General features: G+C 43.4%; 2 protein-coding genes across 2 annotated transcripts; both read right to left on the minus strand.

Moving 5' to 3' along the window:
* Positions 1-1,019: 1,019 nt before the first annotated feature.
* LOC121569249 (transgelin-3) lies at positions 1,020-5,515 on the minus strand. The gene is made up of 4 exons (XM_041880052.2): positions 4,602-5,515; positions 4,186-4,360; positions 2,401-2,503; positions 1,020-2,292 (listed from the first exon to the last, which is right to left on the minus strand). Exons 1-4 carry the CDS (start codon positions 4,779-4,781, stop codon positions 2,151-2,153), a joined length of 600 nt encoding a protein of 199 aa, XP_041735986.1. The 5' UTR covers positions 4,782-5,515; the 3' UTR covers positions 1,020-2,150.
* A 3,583-nt stretch (positions 5,516-9,098) lies between these two features.
* On the minus strand, positions 9,099-18,989 carry LOC121569247 (palmitoyl-protein thioesterase ABHD10, mitochondrial). Its single transcript, XM_041880050.2, has 5 exons — positions 18,855-18,989; positions 12,439-12,622; positions 11,472-11,583; positions 10,017-10,154; positions 9,099-9,858 (listed from the first exon to the last, which is right to left on the minus strand). The coding sequence occupies exons 1-5, from the start codon at positions 18,946-18,948 to the stop codon at positions 9,517-9,519; spliced, it is 870 nt and encodes a 289-aa protein (XP_041735984.1). The 5' UTR covers positions 18,949-18,989; the 3' UTR covers positions 9,099-9,516.
* Positions 18,990-19,321: the final 332 nt, after the last annotated feature.

Here is a 19,321-nt window from a genome sequence, read left to right on the forward strand (position 1 = left end):
GAGGTTCACCTTCCAGCAGGACAAGACCCTAAGCATACTGCTAAAGCAACACTCGAGTGGTTTAAGGGGAAACATTGAAATGTCTTGGAATGGCATAGTCAAAGCCCAGACCTCAATCCAATTGAGAATCTGTGGTATGACTTAAAGATTGCTGTACACCAGCGGAACCCATCCAACTTGAAGGAGCTGGAGCAGTTTTGCCTTGAAGAATGGGCAAAAATCCCAGTGGCTAGATGTGCCAATCTTATAGAGACATACCCCAAGAGACTTGCAGCTGTAATTGCTGCAAAAGGTGGCTCTACAAAGTATTGACTTTGGGGGGGTGAATGTTTTTTTTTGTGTGTCTTATTTCTTGTTTGTTTCACAAGAAAAAATATTTTGTATCTTCAAAGTGGTAGGAATGTTGTGTAAATCAAATGATACAAACCCCCCCAAAATCCATTTTAATTCCAGGTTGTAAGGCAACAAAATAGGAAAAATGCCAAGGGGGGGGTGAATCCTTTCGCAAGCCACTGTACATGCAGGATTTCAATCCTGGCCTGTATGATGGCTGTCTAGCTCCTCCCGAATGAGGTCCTAAAACTAAAAGGTGAAGGGGGTATCAGGGATAAAGAGTAAGATGAATGTCAGATGCCTAATTTTTCATCAGTGATTTCTTTTGAATGTCAATGTATGATAAAATGTCCCTTAGTTAGCGGCTGAAATCATTAGCAACAGAACACAAGACAAGGGACACTCCGGATGGGGAGATGTTAACACATGCGTGTTTGTCTTCTGCATCTGAAACATAAACAGCGCATTGTTGTTAAACGCTTGACCCCATAAATTACACCATTGCCATAAACTCTGACCTTTCCGGTTAGTGTTCTAGAACCTACACAGCCATCCCTAACCCCAACGGAATGCCTAGGAGGAGTGTTTGTTTTAAGCAACATTATCTTCACAGATAGCATTCCTTAGAAGTCTGGTACTTCTCTGATGATGGAAATCCATTGGAAAAGATATTAGCCAACCAAATATAAAGATGTTCAAGAGCAATGACTTTAGTATATTTCACAGATTAGAAAAAGAATAGAAGCAATATCAGGCCAGGAACAGAATGATCCCAGTGTCACTTTCATACAAGGTGGCTCTTTAACAATCATGGGATTGGCTCAAACACACATGGACACATAGATGTACGTTACATACATTATAATTATACATATGTTATAAATCAAATCAAATCAAATCAAATGTATTGGTCACATACACATGGTTAACAGATGTTATTGCAAGTGTAGAGAAATGCTTGTGCTTCTAGTTCCGCACAGAACGTTAGTAAAAAAAAACTGAACTAAGTTTAGGCCTATGAATTCCTCTGCATTAGGGTGGGTTACATTTCTTATACAAGGCATAGTTTAAGGTCCCTTTACTGTATTAACCAGGAACAACGTGATGGTCATTTGGTTACAGAAGTTACTGCAAAGTCTTCACATGTTCACACAAGACAGCAGAGGCATCATCGCTCATTGATTCCATTCGGTTATACATGAAACATCATGAGGTAAAGCAAACCCTCCATGACCATACAATGACTCGGACACATCTACTGTACAAACAAACAAACAAACAAAGAGTTAAATAATTTAAATATGTAACATGCTATAATGTTGTCTTGCTGTTATATTTGGTAGTAGTGTAAAATACTATTTGCTTGTTTTGTAGAAGGACGACTCCAATCTTGGGTTCTCTGTATCGACTGAATTACTAAGACTTCATCCACTGAAGGGAATGGCTAGCAGGACCATATGGATGGAGAGAGCAGGACCAAGGAGGACTGGAGAGCGGGGATGGGGTAAGCAGAAACCACTGACGTCTGTAGGAATCATGGTGTGGTTGGGGTATAAGGAACACTGTTTGGGTTGGGGGCGAACAGTAGAAATGTGTGTGTGTGTGTATATGTGTGTGAATGTGTATGTGTATGTATGTGTATGTGTTTGTGTGTGTGAGAGAATGGCTTGTGCTGCTGGGGAAGGGGGAAAAGTGGTTGGGTCATTTCATGAGGTTCAGGAGGTGTGGTGGAGCTCTCTTCTGGAGGTCCAGTAACTGGAGTACACCACCAGGCTGAGGGAGTGGCTAGCAGCTGGCTGAGCGGCTGGCTGGTGTCTCTACATGATCTGTCGGTGCGATCCGTAGCCCGTCATGCCGGACTGAGAGGCCCCGCGGTTGCTGCCCATCTGTAGACCAATCAGACTCTGGCCCTGACGAAGCTGGTCCTCAGAGAACTCCCGCCGGTAACCCTGAGCTTTCCTACACAGACCAGGACAGACAGGAGAGTTGAGATGTAGAACACTCACACAACATTCAGATAACACTTTCACAGAGTTTCCCAATTAAGGGGTCGTGGCCAGTCCTTACCTGTGGAACCAGTCTCGGTCGCCACGGTAATGTCCGTCGTCCTTGGTGAGGGCAACACTTCCTAGGGCCATCAGGGTTCTCTGCACCGCGGCCATGTCCTGCCCTGTAACCATAACAGAACAGAACCTCACAAACACTGGACCCCATCCAGACAGCAAAGAACAGGCAGGGTATCAAATAGGCAAACAGGTTCCAAATAAAACTAACTACAAACAGAGCTACCTCTTGAGTAATGTGTCAAAAAATATTTGAAATGTTTCCATGGGAGTATGTATGACCTGTATAGATGACTATAACAGTGGTGTGTATTCATGGATGCCAAGATATGCCAGGATTCACCAAATAATTGACCAAGAAAAAAATATATAATATATATTTTGTCTCTCTGTGTTTAATAATTTTCCTTCAATTCACAAGAGGTTGAATGTATCTCACTGGAGAAAGCATCCGAGCGAGAGAAACAGCGCCCCTCTGTCTCTGTATGTGTAACCCATCTATCTGATGCTGTCTGGTCAAAAAGAGTATGATATTGTTGCCGCCCGTAGCATTGAATGCAAGGGAAGACAGCGAGAATTTGGCCTCCCTTGATAAAAAATGTATACAATATTAGCCAATTAGCGTTGAGTTAAACTGAGTGAGCTCAACTGTGCATGGTCCTGGCGCACCCCCCCCCCCCAAAAAGTGTCAAGGGAAGCCAGTTTTGGATTTGACTTCACACCAATCACATCAAAAGCTAAAACATCATTTTAGCCATGGATGGAGACAGGGATTTGGACTTGTGGTTTTACTTAATTCTCCGTACTGGCCAATGATTATAATGCGATTCTGATCCAACCATCAATGTATACATTGTGCCCCTGGCCTGAGAAAATGGAAGTTCAATATGTAGCTAGATGTAGTAGGCTAATGTTAACTAGCTGGCTAATCGTTGCCCATGAACGGAAGTTAGGCTAGTGAGCAAGCATTTTAGTCAGGTAGCCAAGGACAACAAAAACTAAAAGCGTGTACTATATGACAGAGTGATAGGTTGTATTGGCAACATGAAAGAGAGGAGGATGGCATTTGCATTTCTCTACAAGTAGGGTGAGTCAACGTGTTTTTTCTACGCATGCACGAGCACACACACACAGAAATCAGTCCCATGGACAGCCACATGATATTTAGCTTATGTTGATTGGACTAAATCGGTTTTGGTATCTTTTAGTTGTCACTGTTTTAGACTAAGTATAGGTGATTTGATGATGTTGAAATGTTGAAGTTGAAATGGTGCTGGAATAGTGGAGGCAGCCCCTGTTTTCTTTGCGACTTGCTGTAACTCTGGTGTTTAGTAGTCCGAAAATGTTGGAAACATTAAGTTGATTGACCATGCAGTAGGTCATGTAACTGTTTTGTTTTTTTTACATGCAATATGCTTCGTGGACTTCACTGGACTGATGTTGCTCTCCGGTTTTGTGATGAAACAAAGGTGTGGTTGAATTTATTCTGCCACTGTGTCTTCTTATCGTCTCTGCCTTTAGGCCTATATATTATGGTGGTAAGGCATATGAACTAACAGGTTATAGAGCAAACAACACAATCATCTGGCTTGGCTTCCCCAGTGGTTTTACCCATGCACCGCTACTGGACTATAAAGACTCTTGTAAATTCAATGTGAGTATTGATGGTAATGTACAGGCAGACAGCTCAGCAGAGACACGAGTGTGTGACTCGGCGTCATTGGAGAAGCATGTCAATGTCACATGGATTTATGGAGACTTTATATGTGCTAGTGAACGTGCAACCCACCTTCCCACAGGTCCACGGTCTGGAAGATGTCTGTGGTCATTACTCCGTAGACCTCGGCAGCCTGCAAGAACTGGGAGATCTTCTCCATCTGCTTAAAGGCCATCTGGGTCTCCAGAATCTTCTTGATGGGCTCATTACCACGCGGGTACAGGCTATTGATGAGCCTACACAGAATCTACAGGGAGCAGGAGGAGGAAGAGGGAGGAAGAAGAATACAGATACATGGATAAAGAAGAGAAGTAGAGAGGGAGAAAGGAAGAGATTGATCAATGAAAAAAAGAGAGAGACAAAGAAAAAGGCAGAGGACATAAATTGGTGTCATTGTTAGATTATATAAGCGGTCGTTCTATATCACTGACTGCGGTCCAGTCAATCAGTTAATCTTATTGAGCTTGTTCATTCTCATTCAGACTCACTGTTCCATCCATCAGCCAGGTCTGGAAGTTCTGTCTGCCTGGCTGTGGTCTCTCCAGGTTCCCTCCACACTGAGCTACGATCCAGTCCAGCAGCCGGGCCTCCAGCTCCAGATCATACTTCAGCTCTATCTTCTCCTGCACCTCCTTGCTCAGCCCGTAGCTGGGTCCCCTGTTAGCCATGGCTCCTCCTGTCCTGCTCACTCAGACAGACAGACAGACAGACACAGGCCAGACAGACACCCACGGACCAGTAGTCTGCAGCTCCACTGACCAACACCCTGGAGCAGTCACAGCACTGGCAGCCTACACCCGCTACAGAAAGGCAATACATCATGTAGAAAACTGAACGTTATCAAGCACTGTTAAAGCAATGCTACTGTATTAACATCCAATTCCTGACATCAGAACATTAACTAATGCAAAGTAGTCACATTGTTAATTGTGCATTATAAGGGACAACATATATATATTTTTCTATGATTAGCTACATCACCTGTTTACTTGATTTCCTTTTCTTTCCTCACACCCTATCCTCTGCTTTCTCCCTAATGGCACCTGTGTCCCTTACAGCACAGACACATCCCCCAGAGACCCAGAACCAGAGCTCTACAGGAATGGGTGTGGTCCTTGGCAACAGTCCTGGGCACATTCTAATGAGGTAGCCTATGGTATCCTAGACTGTGTGCGTGTTGAGCATAACATCGAAAAGCAATCGCATTGCATTGATTATGTAGCCTACCATGAATTAGAAAAAATAGTTACTTTTTTCACAATACAAAAAAAGAAAAATTAGAAATTAGCAAATCGGATTATGAATTTGAATCATGTACTTTCTAGGAAATGTATAAGATTTGTCTCAAAGCCTAACGCAAGTTTTCCGAATATCTCATAGGCAATTGAATAAACTAGCAGTGCCGTTTAATTATTAATGCACACAACAACAAAAATCATGCGCTGATAAAAAAAAAAAAATGGACGAATATAAACTCCGGGCACACTTACTAGAAAAAAGAGGAGAGAAAGTCCTTTTCGTCTGGTAGCTGCCGTGCCGTTAATTCCGCTGAGCTGGTCAGCGCAGAGGATGCTGAACTGTATCCAGTGGCGGCGGCGCGTGCGTGGGCGAGGCTCTGGACACAGTGTCCGGGAGTGGCACGCCACGGGTTTTATATGTGCGGGCACCACGAGGAGGATCCCTCGAGATCTCTGATTAAGAATGCAACAGGCCAGCAGATAGAAGAGGAGAAGGCGAGGTGAGCCCACGCCCAGCTTTAAGGCTATGTGGACTGACCATCATTATCATCACGCCCAGTGCCGATTTTAGCATGTAAATCTTGGTGGGGCAAACTCCCCCAGTTTTTTTTATAGATGCATGCCAGCAAAGCCACTACACTACACAACACTAAACAATACATTAAATGGACTTTAACGTGACAAACGGTGACCACAAACTGTTATTAGAGTCTACATAAAACTGTCCCAACACCTTACCACTGTTACACCTGGCTATCAGCAGAGCCTTGTCTGGCAGCAAAACAGTTCATTCAGCCTCATTTACAGCCTTTTATAAAAACATAGCTGCTACGGCTGACTTGCTTAAACAAATGTGGTTTCTACTGACAATTGATATGTACAAACTATGGCATAACGGGATGACGAGCAGATAAGAGGCAATCCGTAATTTCGATGAAGATATTAATGAGCGCGCTAGGACAGACATAGTCAAAATAACTATTTGTTCAGCACTTTTGAAATGTACTGCAACAGAATTCAGAACATGGGCCGTTCTAACAGTATTCTCCCTGTACACCAAGTCAGAACCGTTGGATAAATAAAGGGGGTATATAAGCAGACAATGAAAGCTCTTACAATATTCGATGATGACATTACTCTAAAACAGGCTATAGGCTGTGTGTGCACCACCAAGTCAGAACAGTAGGCTAAATTATGAGTGGAAAAGGGACCAACTTATTAGGGTGAGGCACACGGGCTACTAACAGCTTACTAAGCAACATACACTTGGTAGTACTTTCTTAGCTACAGTATATGCATCTCCCTGGCATATTACATAATTTACGTAGCAGCATACAATACATTTTTGGACTCACCTTGTTGTGCTATGCTCACTTGAACAGGAAGGTGGCGTGGTGGTCCTTGCTGGGCAAATTTTGTCATCAAAGTCTGGCATTCTCTGGATTTATGGTGCTTTCAAGACAACTGGAAACTCTAAAAAACACAAGGTTGAATCATGACGTTAGTGATCTTCAGGTTGGAGCTCTAGAAAGAGGCCAGAATTCCAGACTTGGAATTCTGAGTTGGATGACCATTCAAAACATATTTTCCCAGTCGGAGCTCGTTTTTTTCAGAGTTCCCAGTTGTCTTCAACTCACTGAAAGTCTGAGATTTCCCAGTTGTTTTGAAAGCGGCAGAAGTCATGCTGGATTGATAGCATGGCCAATGTTGAATGTTTATCATTTTAAGCATGGAAAAGAGACCCTTAAACCCAGACTTGGACCACACATCCACTCCACTGAATAGCAGGCTAGTGATTGCTTTGCAATGCTTGCAGTTAGCCACTGACTACTTCCAAACCCCTCATTGTTGAATTTGCGATTTCCAACTTGTTGTGTAATGTTTATGTCCAATGAGCACTGATACATTTTATCTATAATTTCTCTTCATATGACAAGGATTGAAAAGGATTTGCCAATAGATTGTCAACTTGATTCATGATGATGACTGCTAGCTTGCTAGCTAAGATTTTTGAAGCTACTGTAGATATAAGCTATTGTAGATATAACGTGATTTGACTTCATTTTATCTGTGGCCAATGACCTTGAGCCTTCTTGGATGGGCACCTCTAATGTAACTATGGCAGCACCCAAGGGGCTTGAATTTGAGCTCTCCCTGTAGATTTTGCTGTGACGTAGTGTCCCCATGAGTGACAGAACACTGAGTCAATCACGGCGCAACTAGAGAACATTACCAACCCCTTCGCTCCGTATCTTCCGCTGGCTGCCCCACCACCACAGAAAGCACTGAGCTAGGCTGAAACACCTGCATTTTGGAGCCGCCTTACTCAAGAAAGCAAAAAAGGAGACCATTGAGTTAATAAAGCCGCATACAAACATGATTTTTTTATTTTGTTTGCAAACTGATATGTGACACGTATTAATGCCAAAATAACATGGCAAACTTTTTATTTTTATTTAGTTATATATAGTTATATTTTTTGCTAAACAGGTGGGGCTCTGCCCCATCTGCCCTGAACGACGGGTCGCCACTTATCATGCCCATGGACGAGATCTAAAAGGCACATGACATAAAAGTGTTTAGTACTCTCACACCGGATGGAGCCCAGACTCACAATTTATAGAACCAGATAAATAAAACCATGTTTTCACCTTTAACATCATGCCAACCTTAAATGTATCTGCAGATTTGGAAGGCACAGAACAGCCCATTAGTGTCTGACTTGCAGCTTGTCTCTCAATTTCAATAATGAGAGCCATTGCTCTGCTTTAATTGGGTTAGAGTTATAGAGGTGGATGCCAGATAGATCTGGAAAGAGGGTCTGGGTGCTGTGAAGGCTACAGTACTGAAATGACAACATGCATCACAAGCTGGAAAAAGTCTCCAGAAAGTGTTGAAATACGGGAAATAGAGATGATTTTCCAGAATGTCCGATAAGCTTTTGAATCCTATCATCATCGCAATACTGTACCATTTGACTGTCAGGCTAAAATAAATTCAGGAGTATTCTCACCATCACTGTATCTGAGTGTATGCACTTCCAGTCCTTGTCATTAGGATATATGGTCTAGCACTACATATTAGTAAATTCCTCACCAGTAATGTACATACATAACTCAGGCGTTTTGTTTTACACCCCGATGCGTGCTCATGTTTAAGTTTAAGTGTGATGCGGAGGTGACTGATTGCATACCTTCTGTGGAAGCGTGAAAGGTTAGAGCAGCAGTTAAGGGATCAGAGAGAGATAGTTACTGCGTCTGCTGCAGCAGGACTGGCTTTCTGCCCCATTGAACACAGTCCAATGACCAACCACGTGTTAATCAACAGCCCAGTGGCTCAGACAGGGCGGGGCGTTTCACTACAACAGACCCATGGAGATGGGGGGTGGATGTACAGTAGATTATGAAAATAAATCAAACAAGGCGATCTTTAAGTGATCTTCGGTGGTTATTTTAACATTCTATGGGACCTCTGGGATGTGGTGCTCGTAAATATAACCTTTAACCTTATGTTTCCTCTTGACTTTTCTTTAGCTATTTTGAGATACAGTGTACGGTCATTTTGGTAGGTATGGCATGGACACAGTGTGGAAATACAGTTTAGACCGGTCAACACACTATTTCACAGTGCTTCTGCGTAGGAGGCAGTTTGATGGAGCATGTTGTTTGTGTGTATTCTACCTGTGGGTGCTGCGATTACCTCATAATATCTGCATGCACAGTGACAGATGAGACCTGCGCTCCACTCTGGTGTGCAGAGGCTTTATTGGCCCAACGGGGAGACATGGTAAAAAAGGCACAGTAGAACTATTGGGGTATGGCAAAAGGACCAGGACGTTCTGTCAAACAAACAGTGGCAGCATTAGCAGCGCAGCATGGCCCGTAGAAAGGTTTACCAAAACAACACTGCGTAAACTGGTAAAAGACACACTCCCTCCCCAAGGCAGGCATCAGGGACCTGGCTGAGGTTTCTGACAGATGAGTTCCTCGTTCCATCAGTTTGTACTTTTGATAATCCTCGTCTCTCTCTCTTGCTTTGTAACAGCATATTGAGGACAAACTGACCAGGGGCAGAATGGAAGGTAGGGTAAGGGGAGAGTGGGATAGCTGGGATCATATATGGCTGCTCCTGCCTCTCCAATGGGGTGCATTTCCCCCCCACCAACTCAAACGAGGGTGGTCAGCTTGTCTATGAGGTCGTCGATGGTGTAGACCATGAGCCTGATGTCGTCCTTCTCGGACATGCGGTGCTGGCCGTGGCGGCGGAGGATGATGTCCACGTCGGGGCTGAGGACGCGCTCGGCCACCTGCATGGAGATGTGCCAGGGCACGTCGTCGTCCTTCAGGCCATGGATGAGCCTCACAGGGCAGGTGATGGGGATGGGGCTCTGGAGGACACAGTGGTTCTCCGCCTCCTTCAGGAAGCCAATGGTGAACGTGTAGGCGCCCTCCTCGCTGTGCTTGGTGGGCACCGTCAGCACACCCTTCACTTCAATCTCCTTACGCACCTGTGGTGAAATGGGATCAATTCCATTTTAAATCAAATAATGAATTGACATTCATATAGAACATTGAATTTCAATTCACCACCCCTTGAATAGAAATGGAATTAGCAACAACCCTGGTCATAACCACACATACATTATTTAATGATATCCTCTCTCACCTCTAGAGACATTGACTTGAAGGATGTGACGATGTGGTCTGCTGCCGTGGAGATGCCCACCAGAGCTGCAGTCTTCTCCGGCCTGGCGATAGCTGCCAACAGCATGAGCCAGCCTCCCATACTGGATCCCACCATGATCTAAAACAGAGACCATGGGGAAATACATGATTATGTTAAAGATGCCTAGATCTAGGATAGGGAGCAATGGTACATAGAAATACCAATAGTTTGATATGGATTGCTTCGCTTGTCTCCTCGTCTCCTATCCTTGTCTCCTTTCTTCCATTTGAACTGACTCTTTTGCAGAGAAGCACCATGGTCGTCTAGTTTCAATGGACAGAGGTAGTTTCTAAAAACAGATGTGATTCTAACCAGGGGAAATTATTTTCCAATCGTTCCGTTCCGAGCACAACCCCTCAGTATTTCATTCCGTTCGAGTGTTCCGACCAGCATAATAAAGTTCTGAACTGGTTTGATCCAGAAAAAGTAACGGTTCATATAGTGCCTTTTAGTTAATTTTTCCCCCCGTGAACTCAACATGGCTTTTACATTTATGCCATTCATTTACTCCACCAATTAATGTGGATAGAGAAGCTTGCTATGGAACAGTAAGCTAGTTGTTTACATGTATGATGTGAATTGGAATGTGTTTAGGCTATTACTAGCATCATAATGTCACTAAATGACATAATTCTATACAAGATATTAAGAATATTTTCGGAACAAAAAATTACATTATTAACTGGTTCTCAAGATTTGAAAATAACGGTACAAAGATCACTTTCGTTCCCAGTTCTGTTTCCGTTCCTGGAATTTTTTTATTGTTTTCGGTTTTTGGTTCTGTTCCCTGAATTGGTTCCAAATCATCATCACCATCACAGGCACATAGGGAGTAATATCGGCCATTGGTGACTCTGGCCCTGCTAATGGTCTCATTCACTAACTGTGTGTCTGATGAATGTCCAGAAGAGCCTTGAAGTCTGGCATGGGAGGCTATGCTACTCAGGTAATGATTGAACGGTGTGTGACGTGAACGTTACATGGTGGTGTGAGATGCTATTTAATTTGTGTGACAGTGCCCACTAACACCACAGTTTGAATTCAACAACATTAATACAGTACCACATTTCTTTTTTTATACAGATTCTAACTGAAATCTTCCACAACAAATTGAGTAAATATTATGGAGGGCAAAATGAACAGAGCATATTTTGAAATATCAATGTCATGTAAGAGACTTGAAAGGGACGGTTTATAACTGGGTTATAAAGTCAAACTAGTCTTTGAGCTCTTAAACGCAGATCTGAAAATACAAAACACTTTAATAATGAACAAAATCAAATACCAATTTCAATCCCAATAAATACACACATAAATACATGCATATGGATACGAGAGTTATCTAAAGGCTAGTTTAGGTATGATTCTAGATCCACCAGTGGAGAGTTCTTTCACCTGTGGACCCTCTGCTAGTTCATCCAACACGAAGAGGACATCTTTCTTCCAGGTGCCGATGGTCCCTTCAGTGAACACTCCCTCTGATAACCCATGGCCTGTGTAGTCAAACCTGGGGAACCACAAACACAACATGAGCCTGGAGGACCACAGTCAGACATACAATAAAACATGGGACAAAATCTGGCTAAGCTAGCATAATAACTCAGAGAACACAGTCTATTTGGGTAACATGAGTTAAAGGATGGTATTTGCGTAACATACCTAACATATAGGCTCGGGGGTCTATTCAGCCAATGAACATCAGGATAAAGGTTTGGCTAAGGTATGCCTACCTCAGATATTCAGATTCAGGGGTATATTTGGGTAATGTACCACGGTTTAAAGGACGTTATAAACATGGTATTTTTATAACATGGTTTATTAGGCCATGCAATTTTAATAAACGTGTACAGTACTCGATTTCATTTTCTGAAAAGTGAGGCGAGCAAGAGCGAATAAAATTTAAATCAAGTAGACCCTCTTGTTAAAATACTATAGCAACCTTTGTTCAACACCTATAACCTAATCAAGAGATTTTAGCAACTTGGGGAGGCTAAAAGAGGCAAAGTTCAGCCATAATTTGAAAGTTAGTTGTTTACCAGTATGTCTTTCCTGGAAGCTTGAAGAAATTAGTTATGCCATAATCATGCAATTTTATTTATTTGTATTTATATTTGTGAGAAATATGAAGAGGGACATCTGTCAAACATTTTATTACATTTGAGTCATTTAGCAGACGCTCTTATCCAGAGTGACTTACAGTAGCAATTAGGGTTAAGTGCCTTGCTCAAGGGCACAGAGATTTTTCACATAGTCGGCTCGGGATACGAACCAGCGACCTTTCAGTTACTGGCCCAACGCTCTTAACCGCTAGGTTACCTGCCGCTGTGTATTGCGTTACACAGCGGCAGGTAGAGTACAGTACCTAAGGTATGAGTGTCCTAGCGATCTGCAGAACTCCTCCAGGGCCTCAGCTTTCTGGCCGTTCATGTTGGATCCATACCCAGGCAGGAAGACCACGCCTGGACTCTTCCCCTTTATCCTGCGGTAGGCCAGCTTAGGGAGCTCTGGCCTCGTTGCATACTGTACAGAGGACTTCTGTCTCACCCCTGTAGGACACACACACAATAGGTGCCAATTGACTATGACAGAATAAGTGATTTAATGCAAAAGGTGAGAAAGGAGTGTGTGTCTTTAAGAATGGTGTGTGTCATGTAAAATGTAGGTTGTATTTGGGTGATTGGTGCAACCCCCCTGAAAGCTAAAATCAGGGTGAAGTCAAGGCAAGGAATGATCAGCTGAGGCATTCTTATGTAACATTTTGAAAATAGATCTGGGCCAGTGCTGTGGGACAAGGCTTTGTTGACATCACCAGAGTGAAACCTACCGAACAGACCCTGATACAGCAGACTCTGACACGATGCAATTCAGGTGGAAACGTGTTACTTATCACAATATAAAAACTATTAAAACAGAATAACATTACCAGCCTAGAAAATTATAACGCAAAAGGTTATATTTAATTTAACAGCATTTGCATTGATGTCTAAAAACTAGGCTACCCTAGCTGCTTTTAGCAACGCTAGCACTGGCATAACGCAGTTTCTCTGGACCCCCGCAAGGTCTGAGTTTGCGCCCCCCTAAAAACATTTTATTACAATCTAATGAGTCAGCCAGACACAAAGTATAGATTACAGATCGCTGTCCATTGTGCTGAAACTGCGACATGTCTATGCGGCTGCCTATCGAATTGATGATAGGCTTTCTGTGGTGCCAGGGCATGCAGCCTATAGCTTTGCTTTAGCTAATGAATAAATGTTTATTGGTAGAACTATTTGGTTGTCATTTTCTCATGAAAAGCCTAACATTTCACGAAGCTATACATGGTGTCGCAGGGCGTCCATTTAGGCTGCTGGCTGGCGGTAATTAAAGTTGCAGATTGTAAAATAAATATTCGATACAACAGCATACTAATCAGCAACCAATGTATTGGTTTAGAATATACAGCTGTCCTGTATAGGCTACCTGAGCCTGCATGATATGAGCCGTCCTCGCGCTCTCTCCAGCATGGATAGAAAGTTGTTGTGCGTTAAACCAGTCTATTAATGGCACTATTTGTTTCTATGTAGAGGCCTATAGTAGCTACAGTATGCGACTGTGTTGCCTTGCATTTTTGTGTTCAAATGTTTCCACCATGACCTGTAGGTCCAGGTTGCGGGGCCGACTCTTTTCAATACTGAGTATTGACAACCAAGACAGTCTTTCCTGAGACATTGTGCATTATATGTCCATTACGCTGCACACAATTTAAACTTGATGCATGCCAATATATACCAGAGATAAAGGACTGTTGATATTGCAACCACACAACTCAAATGGCAGTTCACCAGTATGAACAAAATCACACACCGCTTTTTTAGTTTGAGCCCTCAAGAAAAGCTGTCTGTTAAAGATGATAATCTGTTTCCATATGCCAATGTATTGGCTGTCCAGTATCCAGACGACATGTCCCCAGAACTTCCTATACAGTTAATCTCTTTCCATAATGTGTTGAGGCGGCAATTAAGGAGAATGAGAGGCTCAATTAAAGATGTTGCAGATCTGCTGTATTTGAAGTACCACTCCCTTCTGCCCAGTTTCCCTGATGTTCTGTAGAACATAAATTTAACAGACTTTCCAAACGTGGGTCTGTTGTAGACCCACGTTCCTCTCCGCTTACCTCATGTCAAAATAAAAGTCCTGCACGTGCACCATACCTGCCCAAAGAAGCAAGAACTTGTGGGGGACTTTTATTTTGACATGAGGTAAGCAGAGAGGAACTGACCTCGCTGAGAAACTGCATGGGTCAACAACAGACCCAAGTTTGGAAATTCTGTTTAATTATACTTTCCATTAGATGCTTTTCTCTAATTCCCCCTTGCATAAGGACCAAGCCAACAGACAATCAACAGAGTAAATTGCTAGCTTTCGGCAGACTAGTCTTTTTTTTTTTGCAAGACAATTCCCAGCAAAGCTAGTGTGTAAATACCATAGAGATAGATAGAGGACTCATCTTTGTATCTGTACCATTATAGCGTCTCTGCAAGCATGGGCAGCGCCATTGAGGCAAATTCCATTTTGAAGTAGTCAAATTTCTTCACGATTGGCTGATCCGTCCAGGTGACCCGGTTGGACATGACTCCAACAGGGTCACCATGAGTGATTAGCCAATGAAGTTGGAAGTCCCACTCAGTTTGACTACATTCAAAATGGTGAAAGCTCTCAATGACGCTGCCAATGCTAATACAGCCTTTTGGCTACTTGAGGCCTCTATCATTCTCTATGGTAAATACTAGCATTGCAAAAAGCAGCTACTCCTGCGTTTTACACTGGGCGACTGTGCAAACCATAGACATTAAAACCAGTAGATAGTGATAGCGCTGATGTCATCCACATACAGTATTCCTATGGAAAACTCCCGATGGCGCATGAAGCCGGAAGTATTTGAATTTGAAGCATGCCATATCAGAGATTATTAATTTTTTATTTTTAGTCATTTAGCAGACGCGCTTATCCAGAGCGACTTACAGGAGCAACTAGGGTTAAGTGCCTTGCTCAAGGGCACGTTGACATATTTTTTCACCTAGTCGGCTCAGGGATTAGAACCAGCGACCTTTCGGTTACTGGCACAACGCTTTTAACCACTAAGTTACTTTTGAGGAGATGTAAAACTCCATTGGAATCATATTAACGCCCATTGTGTACGTTGCCCATGCATCATCAATGGGCCGCATGGTCCATTCTGGGCGATTCTGGGACAAGGACTCGACTCATACCCTTACTTTGAGAAGGAATTGCGTGATGATAAGCTTAGCAACCATGTGACGCAGCATGACAACATGAACGCGATTGGTCGACAGTATGCTGGGTGAGGTGTTATACGTTCCTCCAGTCATTGCCCAATGGGATTCCGGTGTCCTCCTTTCTCTAATATCTCTGGCCATATTGCTGAATGGAAAAACATTTTTTTTGTTTAGGATCATGGTGAAAGTGGCCGTAACTAGCAAAGGATCATGGTCGATGTAGTTGTTTTCCTCCTGCCTGTGAGCGTCAACCTTAAAGTTGCTACACATAGGATTTCTTAGAATTTTTGAATTGTAATTTCTGAAAATGTCCATAACATATCTGCCGCTTATAGAGGAATGACAGTGTTTCACAGTATTACTTACCCGCCAGTGTTGTGATTGGCTGTGATATTTGCCTATTGAGTATTATTATTATTGTTGTTATTATTCACCTAAAAATATAGTCCTGAGCAGGTTTTCATCAAGGATCTCTTTGTACTTTGCTCCGTTCATCTCTCCCTCGATCCTGACTAGTCTCCCAGTCCCTGCCACTGAAAAACACAGCATGATGCTGCCACCACCATGCTTCACCGTAGGGATGGTGCCAGGTTTCCTCCTGACGTGACGCTTGGCATTCAGGCCAAAGAGTTCAATCTTGGTTTCAAATAAATCAAATCAAATTTTATATGTCACATACACGTGTTTAGCAGATGTTATAGCGGGTGTAGCGAAATGCTTGTGCTTCTAGCTCCGACAGTGCAGTAATATCTAACAAGTAATATCAAACAATTTCACAACATATACCTAATGTACTCCTGAGTGGCGCAGTGGTCTAAGGCACTGCATCGCAGTGCTAACTGTGCCACTAGAGATCCTGGTTCGAATCCAGGCTCTGTCGCAGCCGGCCGCGACCGGGAGACTCATGGGCGGCGCACAATTGGCCCAGCGTCGTCCAGGGTAGGGGAGGGAATGGCCGGCAGGGATGTAGCTCAGTTGATAGAGCATGGCGTTTGCAATGCCAGGGTTGTGGGTTTGATTCCCACGGGGGGCCAGTATAAAAAAAATATGTATTCACTAACTGTAAGTCGCTCTGGATAAGAGCGTCTGCTAAATGACTAAAATGTAAAATGTAAATGTACACACAAAACTACTAAGGAATGGAATTTAAGAAAATATATGGACAAGCAATGACAATGACAGAGCGGCATGGACTAAGATACAGTAGAATATTATAGAATGCAGTATATCCATATGAGATGAGTAGTGCAAGATATGTAAACATTATTTAAGTGACTAGTGTTCCATTTCTTAAAGTGGCCAGTGATTTCAATAGGCAGCAGCAGCCTCTAATGTGCTAGTGATGGCTATTTAACAGCCTGATGGCCTTGAGATAGAAGCTGTTTTTCATTCTCTCGGTCCCAGCTTTGATGCACCTGTACTGACCTCGCCTTCTGGATGATAGCAGGGTGAACAGGCAGTGGCATGGGTGGTTGATGTCCTTGATGATCATTTTGGCCTTCCTGTGACATCGGGTGCTGTATGTGTCTTGGAGGGCGGGTAGTTTGCCCCCGATAATGCATTCGGCAGACCGCACCACCCTCTGGAGAGCCCTGCGGTTGCGGCGGGTGCAGTTGCCGTACCAGGTGGTGATACAGCCCGACAGGATACTCTCAATTGTGCATCTGTAAAAGTTTGTGAGGGTTTTAGGTGCCAAGACGAATTACTTCAGCCTCCTGAGGTTGAAGAGGCTCTGTTGCGCCTTCTTCACCACACTCTCTGCGTGGTGGACCATTTCAGTTTGTCGGTGATGTGTACGCCAAGGAACTTTAAGCGTTCCACCTTCTCCACTGCGGTCCGGTCGATGTGGATAGGGGGGTGCACCCTCTGCTGTTTCCTGAAGTCCATGATCATCTCCTTTGTTATGTTGATGTTGAGTGAGAGGTTATTTTCCTGGCACCACACTCCCAGAGCCCTCACCTCCTTCCTGTAGGCGGTCTCGTCATTGTTGGTAATCAAGCCTACTACTGTTGTGTCGTCTGCAAACTCCAACTTCATCAGACCAGAGAATCTTGTTTCTTATGGTCTGAGAGTCCTTTAGGAGCCTTTTGGCAAACTCCAAGCTGGCTGTCATGTGCCTTTTACTGAGGAGTGGCTTCCGTCTGGCCACTACCATAAAGGCCTGATTGGTGAAGTGCCGCAGAGATGGTTGTCCACCTGGAAGGTTCTCCCATCTCCACAGAGGAACTCTGGAGCTCTGTCAGAGTAACCATCGGGCTCTTGGTAACCTCCCTTGACCAAGGCCCTTCTCCCCCTATTGCTCAGTTTGGCCGGGCGGCCAGCTCTAGAAAGAGTATTGGTGGTTCCAAACTTCTTCCATTTAAGAATGATTGAGGCCACTGTTGTCTTGGGGACCTTTAATGCTGCAGACATTTTTTGGTTCCCTTCCCCAGATCTGTGCCTCGACACAATCCTGTCTCAGCACTCTACAGACAATTCCTTCAACCTCATGGCTTGGTTTTTGCTTTGACATGCACTGTCAACTGTGGGACCTTATATTGACAGGTGTGTGCCTTATCCAAATCATGTCCAATCAATTGAATTTACCACAGGTGGCCTCCAATCAAGTCGTAGAAACATCTCAAGGACGATCAATGGAAACAGGACGCACCTGAGCTCAATTTCGAGTCTCATAGCAAAGGGTTTGAATACTTATGTAAATAAGGTATTTCAGTATTATAATTTTTTTATACATTTGCAAACATTTCTAAAAACCTGTTTTCGCTTTGTCATTATGTCATTGTGTGTAGATTGATGAGGGGAAAAAAACGATTTAATCCATTTTAGAATAAGGCTGTAACGTAACAAAATGTGTAAAAAGGGGTCTGAATACTTTTCGAATGTACTGTAGCGCCTTTTACTTCCAAAACAACATAATAGGGTTGTCTCCCATAATGGTTTGGTTCCTACTTGCAGTTGGTAAGGAGGAACTGCAGTCGAAAGTTCTTGACCTTTGATCGCATGGTTGTTGTAATGGTCATGCAGTCGACATGTAGTCGCAAGTAGGACCATTTTTATACCCATAATGCAACACACTGTGCCCATTCCTTACCAGCATTGATTGTGCGATATCTGAGAATACGCAAGTGCTGCGCAGTTTATATGTGCATGAGCAAACAAATACATTCAGATGACCGGGCCTGCCGTTGTGTTGTCACTAGGTACCACTGCCACTAAGTCAAAATTGGTTACATCGTAAAAATGTATGAAAAGAAAAAAGTGCTTTTTGGTCTTAATTTAAGGATAGTGTTAAGCATACGGTTAGTAGTGTAGTTAGGGTTAAGTTTAACATTATTTTAAGAAGATACATTGTAGAAATAGGCGGGGTTTATGACTTTGTGTTTGTGGTACCAAGTGGCAACCCTGCCTCTGCCACACCCCCTCCTCTATTTATTTTTATATCGTAGCCTGTAAGCTTTCCCGTGAACAGGTACACATCGAACCGTGGTATCATACTCACCTCCCAAAGTCTTTGGCGAGAAAGTAGCGACTGCTCCATTCCTCAAAATGTGAGACAGTCCTTTACGGCAGAACCTCAGCACGACGGCTGCCATATCTCTGGCTCCACCACCCACTGCGGAAATATCGCGAGAAGACAAACGTTGCCAGATCTTCTTCTTTGGTGGGGTTTATCGGCGGTTGGCATTCAACGTTATGGTGCATTACCGCCACCTCAATGTTGACAGATGCGTACAATAGGCTAGTCTACAGAATCCTGAGTAAGTGATGTTACCTCTGGTCATGGTTCTGCCGTATTATTTTATAATAGAAGTCTGTTGACATCAGCACAAGTATTGTAAAGAAATGTGTCCTGCTAAAGTGAGGGGTGCTGGGGGTTTCCCCAATATATTCGTGTGTGTGTGTGTGTGTGTGTGTGTGTGTGTGTGTACATGAAAAGTGGTCTACAAATGGAATGCATTATTATTA

The sequence above is a fragment of the Coregonus clupeaformis genome, chromosome 7, assembly GCF_020615455.1.
Source record: "Coregonus clupeaformis isolate EN_2021a chromosome 7, ASM2061545v1, whole genome shotgun sequence".
NCBI lineage: Eukaryota > Metazoa > Chordata > Actinopteri > Salmoniformes > Salmonidae > Coregonus > Coregonus clupeaformis.